The sequence below is a fragment of the Acipenser ruthenus genome, chromosome 31 (assembly GCF_902713425.1).
Source record: "Acipenser ruthenus chromosome 31, fAciRut3.2 maternal haplotype, whole genome shotgun sequence".
Taxonomy (NCBI): Eukaryota; Metazoa; Chordata; class Actinopteri; order Acipenseriformes; family Acipenseridae; genus Acipenser; species Acipenser ruthenus.
In genome coordinates, this window is record NC_081219.1 from 13,387,778 (window position 1) to 13,402,371 (window position 14,594).

At 52.3% G+C, this 14,594-nt stretch overlaps 1 protein-coding gene across 6 annotated transcripts; it reads left to right on the forward strand.

The window, feature by feature from the left end:
* Positions 1-241: 241 nt before the first annotated feature.
* LOC131702904 (FK506-binding protein 15-like) lies at positions 242-14,544 on the forward strand. Of its 6 annotated transcripts, none has more exons than XM_059005433.1 (30): positions 242-488; positions 2,193-2,299; positions 2,415-2,493; positions 3,012-3,081; positions 3,361-3,435; positions 3,730-3,828; positions 4,082-4,231; positions 4,449-4,517; positions 4,679-4,822; positions 5,158-5,321; positions 5,481-5,529; positions 5,955-6,077; positions 6,183-6,270; positions 6,387-6,520; positions 7,143-7,230; positions 8,376-8,485; positions 8,600-8,698; positions 9,006-9,100; positions 9,202-9,304; positions 9,797-9,829; positions 9,991-10,162; positions 10,320-10,456; positions 10,550-10,705; positions 10,885-11,037; positions 11,131-11,223; positions 11,485-11,607; positions 11,727-11,834; positions 12,025-12,734; positions 13,208-13,304; positions 13,513-14,544. In XM_059005433.1, the coding sequence occupies exons 1-30, from the start codon at positions 439-441 to the stop codon at positions 13,588-13,590; spliced, it is 3,756 nt and encodes a 1,251-aa protein (XP_058861416.1). In that variant the 5' UTR covers positions 242-438; the 3' UTR covers positions 13,591-14,544. The 6 variants fall into 6 exon arrangements, with proteins under 6 accessions (XP_058861416.1, XP_058861419.1, XP_058861418.1 ...); XM_059005436.1 differs by having other exon boundaries at positions 6,408-6,520; XM_059005435.1 differs by having other exon boundaries at positions 5,158-5,303.
* The last annotated feature ends 50 nt before the right edge of the window (positions 14,545-14,594 follow it).

A 14,594-nucleotide genomic window follows, 5' to 3' on the forward strand; every position in this document is an offset into this window, starting at 1 on the left:
CGGGGTGCCCTACGCTGTACGGCAGCAGGTTGGGTCTGTTTGGTCTATCCCAGTAGTTTTACGGTACAATATCGAGCCGCAGACCGAGGCCGGCAGTTTAGGTCGTTATAGCCGGGTTTTATTTTACACGAAGAAGAAGACGCTGGTGTTATAAATCACCAGTCGGGAAAATATTAATGGGGTACTGCACCCCCCTTCTCGATTTCGAGGGTTTACGACAGAAGGTCGGATCGCATTGTAAAGCCGAAGCCGTCTCTCTGTGTTTGCGACAGCAGGTGCTGGGTCAGCTGACCGCACAGAAACAGGAAGTGAAGTGAAGCTTGTGCTAAAATCTGGATTGGCACTAAGTACTAAGTAGGGCCGATCCGATCCGGGTCGGAACCGGTAAGCAGTATTGTAAATTCACTGGTACCATCGGAACTCGAGCGGCGAGGGATCATGTTTGGGGCTGACGAGGACGATGGCGATTTTCTGTCTCCCGCGGGGGGGTGAGTGTATTTATCTGTATGTATGTTTGTTTGTGTGTGTGTATGTAGCCTATGCATGTGCACACGCGTGCTTGTCATGTGTTCTGTACAGTACAGTCAGCCCTGACCGACCCAAGACTGGAAGGAAACCCTTCTTATTAAGCAGACAGGGTCGGGATCAATTTCTGCATTTCCAATTCACTTTTAAAATAAATTCCCCAAATGTATATTTTAGGGACATAACAGTTGTTGAGATTAGTTCAGCAGCTTTCACTTGAAGCCAGTTTAATCGACTGACACGGTGGATGCATTTTGAAGTAATCTGTGCTGGCACGGGGAGAGGCTCTTTTTAACACAACACTGCTAATGGCAGTTCTGGTCAGTGATGTGCTGGGAATTGATTAAAGGTGAATGGGGATCGATTGTTAAAGTGATTAGAATGAGAACGGACCCCACCCTGTCTGCAGTTGATACAAACTGTCTTCCTCAATGCCTTTCACAGGGAGAAGCGGATCTGCACAGTGCACTTTGATTCTTGGTTACATTTAACGATTTGATTTGTGGGACGTCACCAGCAGGTGGCAGCGTTTTTTTCATCAGTTTCTTTTTCAACTTCTTAAAATTCCTTGCGTTTTTTAATGTACTTTAATGAAGTCAAAAAGTATAAAGCATCTTCAGACCCAGATAAATCCTTCAACATGGAACTCGCTAACGCGATTGCATCCCTAGCCAAAAAACGATTTCCTGTCCAGAGCTCCGCTCTGCAGAGTATTCAGTTCCCCTGCTTCACCCGAGTTTAAGTAGCTCGGACAGGAGCCTTTTGTGGCTGCTCAGATAAGTGAATTATCCGATGGATAGACTGCGTATTGTCTGGGAGAGGAGGAGAAGGAGGGAGTCCTGTTTTAATTCCTCTCACATGCTAGCTGTTGCAGAGCTGGGCTGCTGTTTAGTCCGTGTGGCGGTGTGACTCTGGGTCCCTGTAGTGCACAGCTGAGGACAGCACAGACCCCCTGGGCTAGATTGGGAGCTCCTTGGCCAGGGTTTTCTTTTGTTTTGGTGCTGAATCTGCCAGGGAGGTGTGAGCTGGGTGCGGAGAGAGAGAGAGAGAGAGAGAGAGAGAGAGAGAGAGAGAGAGAGAGAGAGAGAGAGAGAGAGAGAGAGAGAGAGCATGTGGGAGCATGCTGGATAGACAGTTTCTCTCCTTCTTTCATCCCGGACGCTGAGAGGAGATCGGGGTGCTGCTAAGCCCACCATGTCAGCGGTGTGGGACCACGACTATCTGTGGCATGAAATCCACGGGTTGGTTTGTGTGTGTGTGTGTGTGTGAGAGAGAGAGAGAGAGAGAGAGAGAAGGTATGTTCCTTCTTATTGTAGGCCTGCAAAAGGGTTTGGTGGAAGGGGAGAAGTTGCAGACTTGTTGAAATATTATCGTAGTTAACCAGTCTGTTTCTTTTTGGATTAAAACTGTATTAGTTTCTAGGGATGGAAATAAAGATCCCGATTGCACAGCAGATTCACCCATTCCAGGTTTGAATGCCAGCTTGATTAGCCACAGAGAACTGCTCGCTATTCCCAATCACCAGCAGTTTAAAATGGGAGATGATTGGGATGGTTGTTAGCCCTGACGTAGTCCTGTAGTAGTTCATCTCGAGCTCCCCTTTCCTCTCCATTCCCGTGCCGCGCTGAGGCTGCCTGCTGACGCTCTCTGCTGTCCTGTGTTCGCAGGGCGAAGCTGGCCTCTCTCTTCGGACTGGACAAAGCGACCGCTCAGGGGAATGAGTCCTTCCAGTACACCGCTCCGAAACAGCCCAAGAAAGGGTCCGGCAGCGCAGGTGAGGCCAGGCTGGAATAGCCTGAGATCAGAGAGCTGGGGAAAGTGTCTCGGAGCTCTGAGGGAACCTCATGGCCCCTGAATTTTTTGTTTCTTTGTTTTTTTTTTTATATTAGGCCCGCCCTCCCAGAAGCCAGCCCCGCCTCCAGGTGTTCCTGCTGTCCTATTGGCCACCGCGGTCCACGCCTACCGATAGTGAGTATCAGCTTCCCTGCAGCGCGGCTGGGCGGGTTTGCAGGTGGAAAGTACTGTGCAGGTTATGACCATACTGGATACAGACACCTACGGCAGAGCTGTCCAGCATTTTTAAGCCATAGGCATTACCAGGTGACCAGACTGTAGCAGCCATACACAGACACCACCGCGGTAGTTTTCTGCTCAGTAAACCTGTTGCATGTTCAAAGCACAACATCGCTGTGCTGCATCTTGTAAACCTCACATGAGATACTAAAGGAGCCATATGGAGGATCTTAATCCATTGGACAGCTCTTCTCCAGAGTGAGAAGAACTCCCATTCCAGGTTTTCCTATGAGCTGGATTAGCCATAGGTAACAAGCTGAGGTGGGTCTTATTAGACTCCTAGTAAAACCAGGAATGGATCAGCCTGCTTATGCAATGTCCACCCCTGCCTTGCTTTTAAATGGTGTGGGCTTTGAATGGCAGGATGGATTGCCGGTGTGCCCCTGTCTCAGGTGTGCCTGTCTCTCCTGCAGTGTGAACGGACAGTACACGAAGCAGGGGAAGCTGGGAGCTGCAGTCCTGGGGAGTCACACATCGAGGGAGGTAATGACGGGATCCACTGCTAGCATACGGGTCTGGGGAGCGATAACAGTCTTGCTTTGTTTTATTTTTCATTTGATTAATATTTGATCAACCAGCGCCATCCAATCTACATGCATACGGACACAGAGAGTGGATGGGGCTGTCGCGTGATCTGAATTGAAGTCTATTCTCTGCCCGGCGCCTAGGATTCTCCATGCAAGCTCAAAGCACTGCTAAGTAAAGGCATATTAGGACAGAAATATTGTACCTAAGGATGACAGCCCTATCTGTGTGTTTCAGTACAAGATCCTGCTGTACGCGAGTCAACAGAAGCAGGTGACGACAGCCAGGATCCACCCAGGATTCCTTTTCACGGTGAGTGAGCTGGTGGGCTCACAGCGCATTGCAATACTGAGCAGAGAAACGTGGGAGCAGATCCTGAGCGAAGGGTTAAATAGCAAGAGAACGGGGAAACTCTGCAACTAGTGAACTGCTCGCTGAACGAGGAGCGTGGTGGTCTGTGCACTGCTGCCCTTCAAGTACAGATATCTAAAGGGCGGCCACGGCAAATCCTAAAACGCTTGGCTGAGATCAGCAGCCGCTGGGTGGGTTTTGGGGGAAGCTGTGGTTGGGCAGTTCTGACCTTGCTTTCTCTGACCTCTGACCCAGGTCCAGCCCAGTAACTATGGCACCTTCTACGATGACCAGCGCCAGAACTGGTCAGTCATGTTCGAGTCGGAGAAGGCAGCGGTGGATTTCTGTAAAGAGGTAAGATATTCTGTGTAATATTATGTCTGTGTGTAGTTGTTCTTTGCTTTGTTGTTACCACCACTTTTGATTCAGCACTGCAGAGTCCAGTCATTAGTGTGACTGTGTTCAGCGTGTGTGATTGTCCCCCTGGCTTGTGTTCCCTTGTGATTCTGTCTGGAGTCGTCTTGCAGGACCTGTTCCTGGAGGGGGGTGGGGCAGGCGGTGCAGAGCTGTGATTTATACCCCCCGGGGTTTGTTATCCTGTGTGCAGGTGTGCGTGGCGAAGGGGAACAGCGCCCCCTCTCTGGAGTCAGTGGTAACGCAGGACCTGGTGCTGGGGGAGGGTCAGGCTGTGGAGAGTGGGGACTCGCTGGAGGTGTCCTACACTGGCTGGCTGCTGCAGAACCACACCATTGGACAGGTAAGGCTGGTCAGATAGAGCTCCACTGGAATGGGGGGGAACACTGATAACGGGCCAGTACCACAGACTGCCCACGTTATGCCCGGCGCAGGTAAATCCACCCATACAAACTGGCAGGTATAATGCTGGCAGGTATTCGCCTCTGGGGCTGTGCACTGCAGTTTGACCCCTGCTCACTGATCCCTCCCTGCGTTGTCCTTGTTTTGGTTCCGCCCAGATGTTTGACTCCAACGTGAACAAAGAGAAGCTCTTACGACTCAAGCTGGGAGCTGGGAAAGTGATCAAGGTGAGTCAGCGATGATCTCTCCCCTCTCCCCTTGTCCCTCTCTGTATGGTCTTTTATATTATCATTGTACTAAACAGATTACTTTACAAGTTAGTTTTAATATTCGAATAGCTGTTCTAGTGCACTGCTCTGACTCTGTGACTGTGTCTCTCTCTCTGCAGGGCTGGGAAGAGGGCATGGTTGGGATGAGGAAGGGGGGCCGACGGCTTCTGGTGGTGCCCCCCAGCCTGGCGTATGGAGCCCAGGGGATTTCAAACCGCATCCCTGGGGACAGCACCCTCATCTTCGAGGCAGAGATCCGCAGGGTAGGGGCCAGGGCTGGGGGAGGGTCTGCAGTCAGTCCACTGTACTGGACAGCAGGAATGTTAATGGCTTTGTGTTTGTAGTGCTAAGGTTATCTCTTCAGTATTTGTCAGGGATGGAAATAAGACTCCTGTTGCAGTGTATAGGTAACAAGCGCAAGTGTGTCTTATTAAAGTCATAGTAAAACCAGGAATGGATCAAACTGCTATGCAATTTTTATTTCCATCCCTGGTCATTCAAAGTCTTTCCCTTATACACCAAAGTGTTATGCGCCATTTTGACTAGGAGTCTTTTTCATTGTCTTTTCAGTTTGTTTTCTCATTGTGTGTGTTTGCAGGTGAAGTTCGTGAAGGACGCCGGACTGGACCGGCTCAGTTTGGGCTCTCGGGACTCTGCAGCCTCCTCCCCTGCTCCGAGCATCGAGAGCCTGGGTTATGAACTGCCAGGACAGCCCCCTGCCAGCGCTGCACCTCTCAAACCCGGGTACGAGACACAGGGAGGGTATGCATGTTAAATCACATTTCATTACTTCCACTGTTCTCTTCCAGTTCATTTTAACTGTGTATGTTTCTGTACCCCTCCCGCTCTCACTCCCTCCTCTCTCTCTCACTCCCTCCTCTCTCTCTCTCTCTCTCTTTCTCTCTCTTTCTCTCCCCACAGGGATCCTCCTACCCGTGCAAAATCAAACTCCCTGAATGAGCAGCAAGCGGTGAGTATCCACTCCCAGACACTTGCACACTTCACTGTGATGCACAGGGCCAGAGTCTCAAAGCTGTGAATCCAAATCTGCATTTTTTCTGAAAGGAAACTTTCCACTACTGGGATGAAAATCAGACTCCTACTGCACAGCAGTTTCAGCCACTCCAGGTTTTGATACAAGCTTGATTAGCCGCAGGGTATAGGTAACAAGCTCAGGTGTGTCTGATTTAAACCAGGAACAGAGCAAACTGCTATGCAACAGGAGTGCTATTTCCATCCCTGGACCACTCCGATTGCTGCCTCACTGTAATTGAATAGACTTTTGTCTGTCGCCTGATCGCTGTGGGTTCATTTCATTTGAGGATTGTTTCTGCATTGAAGACTTTTCTTCTCCTTCCCTCTCTCCCTCTCTCTCGCTCTCGGACCCCTGCACAGCACAACCCGGACCACACTAAGGCTAAGCTGATCTCCCGCATGGCCAGGATGGGTCAGCCGATGCTCCCCTTCGTCACGGGGGCCCTGTCCTCCCAGCCGGACTCCAGTGACTCTGAGATAGAGGTGGGTGCTGCGGATCCACCAATGCACTGTTTTCAGCGTTTCAGTTTTTCAATGTGAATGTCAGATAGGCACTTCTCTATATCTGTGTGTTTTTGCTTCTTGAAGGACCCCAGTGTGACCAGAATGAGGGACCAGCCCCCTGCTGTAGCCCCCCAGCCTGTCCACATGGCAGCCCACCCGGTCGCCACGCAAGGTGAGCTAACCCCCTACCCCCCCCCCCCCCAATCCCCACTCCACTCCGCCTCTGAACACCCGCTCTGTGCATCCTTACAACTAATGCATTTCATCACTCTGCCCTCATATACTCAGGTCTGCCATTTCGCCCCATAGTGCCTCAGCAGCTCCAATCTGGGCTCCCAGCATCCTCTGTTGCCCTGCTGCCCGTTTCCATGACCACTGCACATCCCCAGCCAATCATGCCAGGCTCCGCCCACGCGTTCCAGGTGAGAGAATCTGTTGCCACAGCCAGAAATGCATGGGGGTTGAAAAAGCTAAGATATTCTGCAGCATATCCATTCAGTACAGTATGTGTGCTTGCAAGGGCTGTTTTGCACTCCCCTATAACCTTTCCGTGACCTTCCATCTTTTGCATGTAGGTCATGGGAATCTCTGATGAGTTGATACGTTGTGTGTAGGGTCTCTTTTGTGTAGCAGTTTCACCCACTCCAGGTTCTGCTGTAAGCTTGATTAGCCACAAACCCACATGTGTCGTATTAAACTCCTAGGAAAACCAGGACTGGATCCAACTGCTATGCAATAGGAGCCTTATTTCCATCCCTGATCTGTCCGAAGTGAACTCGGTTATAATGAGAGACAACCTCTGTATGAACTTAAAAAATAAGACTGTATTCAGGAACTGCAGTACCAAAAACTTTACAACATTACAAATGTAAAACATTACAAATGTAAAACGTTACAACTTTAGAAATGTAAAACGTTACAGTTTTACAAGTGTAAAACGTTACAGTGTTAGAGCTTCAGAACCTTGCTGTGTGTTCTGTGCGTGGGATGGCGTGTGTGCACATGTTACTGACATGTACCTGTTCCTCTGTGTTGTGTTCACAGCCTTACTCTTACCCGCAGTCCACTGCGTCCGCCTCCCAGCTGCAGCCGGTCGGACAGATGTACCCCGCTCAGCCGATGCCTTACCAAGGTACAGAGCTCTCATTCTCTCAGCGTCTCCGCTAATCAAGCCCACTGCGTCGTCGCTGGAGCCAGGGCTGGGGTCAATTCATGTTATTCAATTCTCATGACCTTTTAATCAATTCCAAAACATCACTGATCAAAATTGCAATCCGCAGCGTTCAGTTAAAATGGGCTTCTCACAGCGGCAACAAGACTTCAGTTGACTTCAAATGAAATTGAACAATCTCAACAATTATTAAAATATCAATTCTAATTCCTGTGAAGGAACTGGAATTGGGAAATGATTTTTTAAAAAGGAATTGGAAGTGAAAGTGGAATTGAAAACACAGGAATTGACCCAAACCCTGCCTGGAACTGTAACAATGTTTCATTGTTAACATCCTGACAACTGTTTTACACTTAGAACTTTAAAGTCTGTTTCAAAGCTGTTTTTGAAATGTCTGCTCCTGGCACGTCATGGATCAGTATTGCTGTGTTACCTGTTTGACAACGTGAGCAATAATCCTGACACTAGCAGTGCACTAGAGCGGACAGTTTCAGAACCCCGCTACTTAGTCTTTAAGTATCACAATCACAGGCTGCTTCCTAGGCATGATGTGTAAAAAGATAGAGCAGGTTTCACAGACCCGGATTTGTACTAATCTCATGTCGGACTGTCTGACGGTACCCTGGGTAAGGCGGTCCGGTCGGACGGTACCCTGGGTAAGGCGGTCCGGTCGGACGGTACCCTGGGTAAGGCGGTCCGGTCGGACGGTACCCTGGGTAAGGCGGTCCGGTCGGACGGTACCCTGGGTAAGTGGTCCGGTCGGACGGTACCCTGGGTAAGGCGGTCCGGTCGGACGGTACCCTGGGTAAGGCGGTCTGGTCGGACAGTACCCTGGGTAAGGCGGTCCGGTCGGACGGTACCCTGGGTAAGTGGTCCGGTTGGACGGTACCCTGGGTAAGTGGTCCGGTTGGACGGTACCCTGGGTAAGTGGTCCGGTCGGACGGTACCCTGGGTAAGGCGGTCCGGTTGGACGGTACCCTGGGTAAGGCAGTCCGGTCGGACGGTACCCTGGGTAAGGCGGTCCGGTCGGACGGTACCCTGGGTAAGGCAGTCCGAGCGGTGGCAGACGCTCACTGAAGTGCTGATCAGCTCTCTTGCATTGACAGCGTCCGGGGAAGTCACGTCCTTCCTGATGACCGAGGCGCGACAGCACAACACCGAGATCCGATTGGCTGTTGGAAAGGTTGCCGATAAGGTCGACCAGTTAGCTTCCAAGGTGAGAGGCTGTGTGAACATTTTGAGATGATAATGATAATAATAATAGTAATAATAATAAGATAATTGAACTTCTTTCTCTTGTGAATTACCTTTGACCTGGGTGTGTCTGCAGGTTGATGACCTGCAGAAGCAGGGAGGGGCCTCTCTGGGACTGTCCTCTGTCTCCATGGAAACAGCCATGATCATGCACAACATCCAGAGGATCATCCAGGTGTGTACCGTGTGCTGAGGGGCTGAGGACATAAAACATTCTCCTCGCCTTCCACAGATATGTGTGATACAGGGTGCTGGATCTCTCTCGGGTACCTTTTCACTGCCCTGGTCTAAGCGTTGTGAGTCATGTTGTTTGGGAGTTTTTAAAGAAAAAAGTAGTGCAACTATAGTACACAGTGAAAAGGATCACCCCACCTCGAAGACTTTATTCAAGAGAAAGCCTCTCTCTCTCTCTCTCGCTCTCTCTCTCTCTCTCTCTCGCTCTCGCTCTCGCTCTCGCTCTCGCTCTCGCTCTCTCGATCCAGGAGAACGAGCGTCTGAAGCAGGACGTGTTTGACAAGAGCTCCCGACTCGAGGAGCAGAATAAGAAGATCAGCGAGCTCATCAACCAGAACCAGAGGTGTGGTGCCGGGAGAAGGGGAGAGGGGGAGAGGGGAGCGCGGGGTAAATTAACCCTGAAACCGCCTTTATACCTACAGTGACCACTCCTGTGTCTCTCAGGTATGTGGAGCAGAGTAACCAGCTGATGGAGCAGAGGAACGACTCCCTGAAATCAACCGGCGAGCAGACCCAGGCCAGAGTGCTGCAGGCCGAGCAGGACAAGGTACAGAGCCTCGCTCAGAGGGGCAGGCACACACAGAGGGACGGGCATGCCGAGTGACACACACACAGAGGGACGGGCATGCCGAGTGACACACACACAGAGGGACGGGCATGCCGAGTGACACACACACAGAGGGACGGGCATGCCGAGTGACACACACACAGAGGGACGGGCATGCCGAGTGACACACACACACAGAGGGACGGGCATGCCGAGTGACACACACACACAGAGGCCCAAGCAAACCTTTCTACTTTACTCACAGTACACACATGCACTGGCGCCGACTCCCTCAAGCTAAAGCCTTTATCGTCTTCAGCTTCATCTTGTGGATTCCTTCTACACAGATTTGATCGAGCGCAACAGAAGTTACTTTTTCTTGGAATGCTGGATACTAACGCTGTCATCACCCCTAAAGCGCACTCTGCTGCTGTTAACCTGCCTGTTCGATTCCTCTGTGGGCTCCTATTACTGTCTGCTTTCTCTTCCCAGCATGCACTGCCACTGGAGAGGGGGTGGGACCAGGTGAGACTCTTCCTTTGCTCTCTCTCTCTCTCTCTCTCTGTATGTGTTGTCATGGCTGGTTTGTACTTTTCATAGCTACATGTATGTGTCAGACAGCACACAGAAATTGACAGTGCTGCTGAGGAGGGATGTGACTCTGAGCCCCATCTCTCCCGCCCCAGGTGAAGGTTGTGGAGGAGCTCTCTGCCTGCACGGCCCGGGTCTCCCAGCTGCAGCTCCAGGTGTCCGAGCATCAGAAGAAGGAGATGGAGCTGCGGACTCAACTGAGCGCAGCCCTGCAGGAGGCTGAGAGGCAGGGGAGCCAGACCAGCACCCTACAGGCTCAGCTCGCAGGTACACCTGGGGACAGGTAAAGGGACAGCTCGCAGGTACAGACCTGGGGAGGGGTGGGGGGGGGGGGGGCACAGGTACACCTGGGGACAGATGGAGGAAAGGGGAGGGTGATGAGGGAGGGGGAGCTGACTGTGCTGTCTGTGCTGTAACCCCTCAGAGCTGAGGGAGGTGTCGGAGCGTGCTCAGTCTCAGTACCGCGAGGAGAAGCAGAGTCGCAAGCAGCTGCAGCTCCGAGTGAGCGGACTGGAGGAGGAGCTGGGAGACCTGCGGACTGAGAAAGAGGGGCTGGAGAAGGTGAGTGCACACTCCCACTCCCACAAACGTATCGTTCTCCCGTACACTCTCGCCCCGGCGCTCGCGTGGCTGACGGCTGCTCTGTGTCCTCAGACCCTGGCGGACAGGAAGAGGAAGTGGGCCCTGGAGCGGCAGCGCTGTGAGGAGGAGGCAGAGGAGCTGCGCAGGTCCAGCCAGCAGGAGATGGAGAGCGTGAGAGCGCAGCTGAAGAGAGCCCGGAGCAGCACTGACCAGGCAGCCGCTGAGCAGGTACAGGAGAGCAGGGGGCGGGCAGGGAGCTTCGCTGGGCTCACCTAGATCAGCTTCAGGAAGGGGTAGCTGGGAGTGTGTCTAACCCCTTCCTCTCTTTGCTTGATTCAGTCTGATCGTCTAACCCTCTCTTCCATGCGTGTAGTGTTCCAGTTTTCTAACCCTCTGTCTCTCCTCAGCTGGCGCTGCTCCAGGCTGAGCTGGAGGCGGAGTGGCAGGGGAAGTGTGATCGCTCGCTGGCCGCAGCGAAGGAGCAGCACTCCCGGGAGCTGGCCGAGGTGACGGAGCAGAGAGACAGCCTGCAGGAGAGAGTGGCTCAGCTGCAGGGCAAGGTAGGGATCGGAGCCCCGCTGTGCAGCAGTCCAAGGGGGTGGGTTGGGCGAGGGTGTCTGGTGTGGCTCAACGATGTGGCTTTCTCTCTACAGCTGTCTGCGCTGAAGCAGTCCCGGGAAGCCGAGGAGCAGAGGCTGCTGCAGCATCAAGAGCAGGGAGAGGAGCTGCAGGCACTGAGGGGGCAGGTGAGGCAGTGTGGGGAAGTGGGGGGGACAGGAGAGTTGGGAAGTGGGGAGTAGGGGAAAAGCAGAGGTTTAGGTCATCCTGCCAGCTCCTCTCTCTCTCTCTCTCTCTCTCTCTCTCTCTCTCTCTCTCTCTCTCTCTCTCTCTCTCTCTCTCTCTCTCTCTCTCTCTCTCTCTCTCTCTCTCTCTCTCTCTCTCTCTCTCTCTCTCTCTCTCTCTCTCTCTCTCTCTCTCTCTCTCTCTCTCTCTCTCTCTCCTCTCAGTACTCTGCCCTGCAGCAGCGCGCAGGGCTGATGAAGCAGCAGTTGGAAGCCCGGGTTCGAGAGCTGGAGAGCAGGGAGGTGGAGCAGCCCAGCACTGGGGGGGATGAGGACACTGCCGGGGAGGTAGGTCCAGACACACCGTACCGCACGCACGCACGCACACACACACACCAGGGGAATGCTGTGATTGTGCTGGGAGATGTTTAGACAAGTAATATTCTGATCCCGTGCGTGTGTTGCAGGTGAAGCGGGTGATGAACGGGGTGTTCCAGTCTCTCCGAGGGGAGTTCGATCTGCAGCAGTCCTACACTGGGAAAGCGGTGCTGGCTGTCATTGTCAACACCATCAAGGTATGAACTTCAAGGTGAACAGGAACCTTTTATTTACTCCAAGCAAAACAGACACTGCCGCTGGCTTTAATCTCCATTGAACCCGCTGGGTTATTGGAGCCCCTTATTAAAAGCACTGATTACAATCCTACACAGTTTAAATGAAAGCTGTCCCGCACACTAAACACCAGCCCCCTGTCTGTCTGTCTAGACGGTGACGCTGCAGCTCCTGACTCAGCAGCAGGACTCGGGGAGGAGCGAGAGCGAGGAGGAGCAGGAAGAGGAAGAGGAGGAGCCAGAGCAGGAAGCAGCAGCGCAAGGGAATGGGCTGGAACTAGAAGTGCACCTGGAAGAGGAGGGGCTGAAACAGGAAGTGCAAGAGATTAAACAGGAAGTAAAGCCTGAGCAGGTGTCGAAGGAGGGTGAAGCCAAACGGGAAGTGCAAGTGAAGGAGGAAGAAAAGGAAGAGGCGGGGCCACAGCAGGAAGGGCAGCCAAAAGAGGAAGTGGAATCTGAAGAGGAGCCCCCTCAGCTTCCTGTTCCTGTGCTGAGCTCAGGGGGCGGGCTCGCTGAAGGGCAAGGCGCTGATAGGCTGGAGGAAGCCCAATCAGAGGAGGGAGTGACAGCCAGAGAGAGCCCAGGGGATGAAGTGGCCGAGTCTGGGGGGAAGACTGCAGTTTCACCCCCTACTGGTGAACCAGAACAAGCGGCCAGTCCTCTGTGGCAAGAGGGAGAGACGAAGAGAGCCTCCACTCCCCCCTCCCCGCTCGCCGTCACACAGGGCCCTCCTCGCAACCCACCACCACTGCCAAACCTCGACGAGTGTCCCGGGACAGAGGGGGGCAGCGCTGCACCCCAAACCAGCAGGGCGGGTGACCCACACTCTGCACCCAGCCCACAGCAGAGCAAGGACAGGCCCAGGTGGGTAGGGGTGGGGGGTAGCTCTGTAGGGATGGCAGTAAGACCCCCATTGCTGGTGATGCTGTGAGCTTCATTGGTGTCCCAATTTAAGCCAATTGAGCTTGCAGGAAAACGTGGGATGGGAACGCCAGGAAACAAAAGTCCTATTTCCATCCCTGTCAGCTTGTGTTTGCAATAGGCAAGCGCTGTTCTTCCACAAGGAGTTTTTAGTATGATCTCTTGTTAACTGGAACAGATAGACTCTTGAGTGTAACTGTTCTCTCCCTCTTGCTCTGTAGGAATTTCAAAAAAGGGTTTTATTGTCACAACACGATTATCCGTCAGGTTTTGCCAAAGCAGTTTGCAGTCAACTCCTGTTAACAAGCATGCATGCTGTAATGCAGAGTACATCAGATTGTATTGTATGAAGAAGGCAGCAGTAACAGACCACATCAGAACATGCAGTGTTTCTAAACTGTGTCCCCCTCTCCCAGGATTCCCGAGGGCCGCGGTGAGGGTGATGAAGACCTCTTCCGCAGGGCGGCCCCGACCAAGCCCCCCCCACCCCCCGAGGAGGAGGAAGACGAGCTGGTGAGGAAGGGCAGAGCCGACAGGGGGCGCTGCTGGAATCTGATGTTTTAATAAGTTGTTCCTCTCTTTTTATTTATCTGCCTGAACGACTCCTCTTAGTAAAGCTATTAGACTGTCGTGCACAGTCGCAAGTGGCTGGACTGGGTTTGAGCGTGATTGGGTGAAGTGGGCTGCGATTGGTCCCTGACCTGCCTCTCTTGTGTTTCAGAGTCTGAAGGGCCGCCCCCCTCCCGCTCCTCTCTTCGGGGAGGATGAGGACGACGACGATCTGGATTGGCTGGGCTGAGCCGACAGGAAGTGATGCAGCCGGCGTGGTCATGTGACTCCACCATGCGATTTTTAACAGCCATTTCCTGTTTCTGGAGTCATGTGATTTAATTAACAAGCAAGACAAACACCCACATGGGGGTCTAGACCTCCACATGCCTTTAAAATATAAGAGTCACATTTCTATTGCAGGCTTCCCACACAATACAGCAAGAGTGAGGAGTCGGTTCTGTCAGTCTCTACCTGGAACTGAACTGCTAGCTCCTCAGTGTGAGCTCTGCATGGGAGCCCTGCGCCATGCAAACCCACCTGCAGATCGATCTGAAACCAGCCTGCGCAAAGTGAACAGCGTGAAGTCTGGTGGAACCGGCTTGCTGTGGAAGTCAATGAGACTGGACATGTTTGCTTTTGAGATCTAAGATAAACCAGGTGACCAATCCACTGCACGTCCGGTCATCAACATGATTAACGCTAAATCCATTAAAAAATAAATATACATATGTATCTATTACACACACTAACTTGTCAGCTCTGCGCAGGGGGAAGGATGTTGTACTGAACCTCAGTTGGCTGGGTAGGATTCTAGTGTTTTAAGGTCAGTGTGTACCTGTGTCACGGCCAGCTTTCTTTTTTGTATTTTTCTGTTTCATTATAACAGCCCACCTTCGCCTGTGTGCAGATGGCATGTCTAATCGTCTCACAGCAGGGTTTGAGGAGCTGCGGTTCGGGTTTGGTCAGGGAGGGACGGGCTGCACAATGTGGTGCTGTGTTTTTCATTCAATCAGTAATCCTTTCTGTTCGTTCCCTGAAACAGCTGATGCTAAATATCTGTTGTTTTCAATGCTGCCCCCAGGGCATCCGCGGTTAAAAATGGTATTTTAAATGAGTGTGTTCATTCGAAGTATATTAAAGTCTAACGCTGCTTGAGTTGATTTGTTAAGAGAATGATAAAATAGAGCCCGCTTTCACCCTGTTCTGGGTTCACACAGTATGCGTCACATTTTGTTCCTCTTTCGGCCAGTT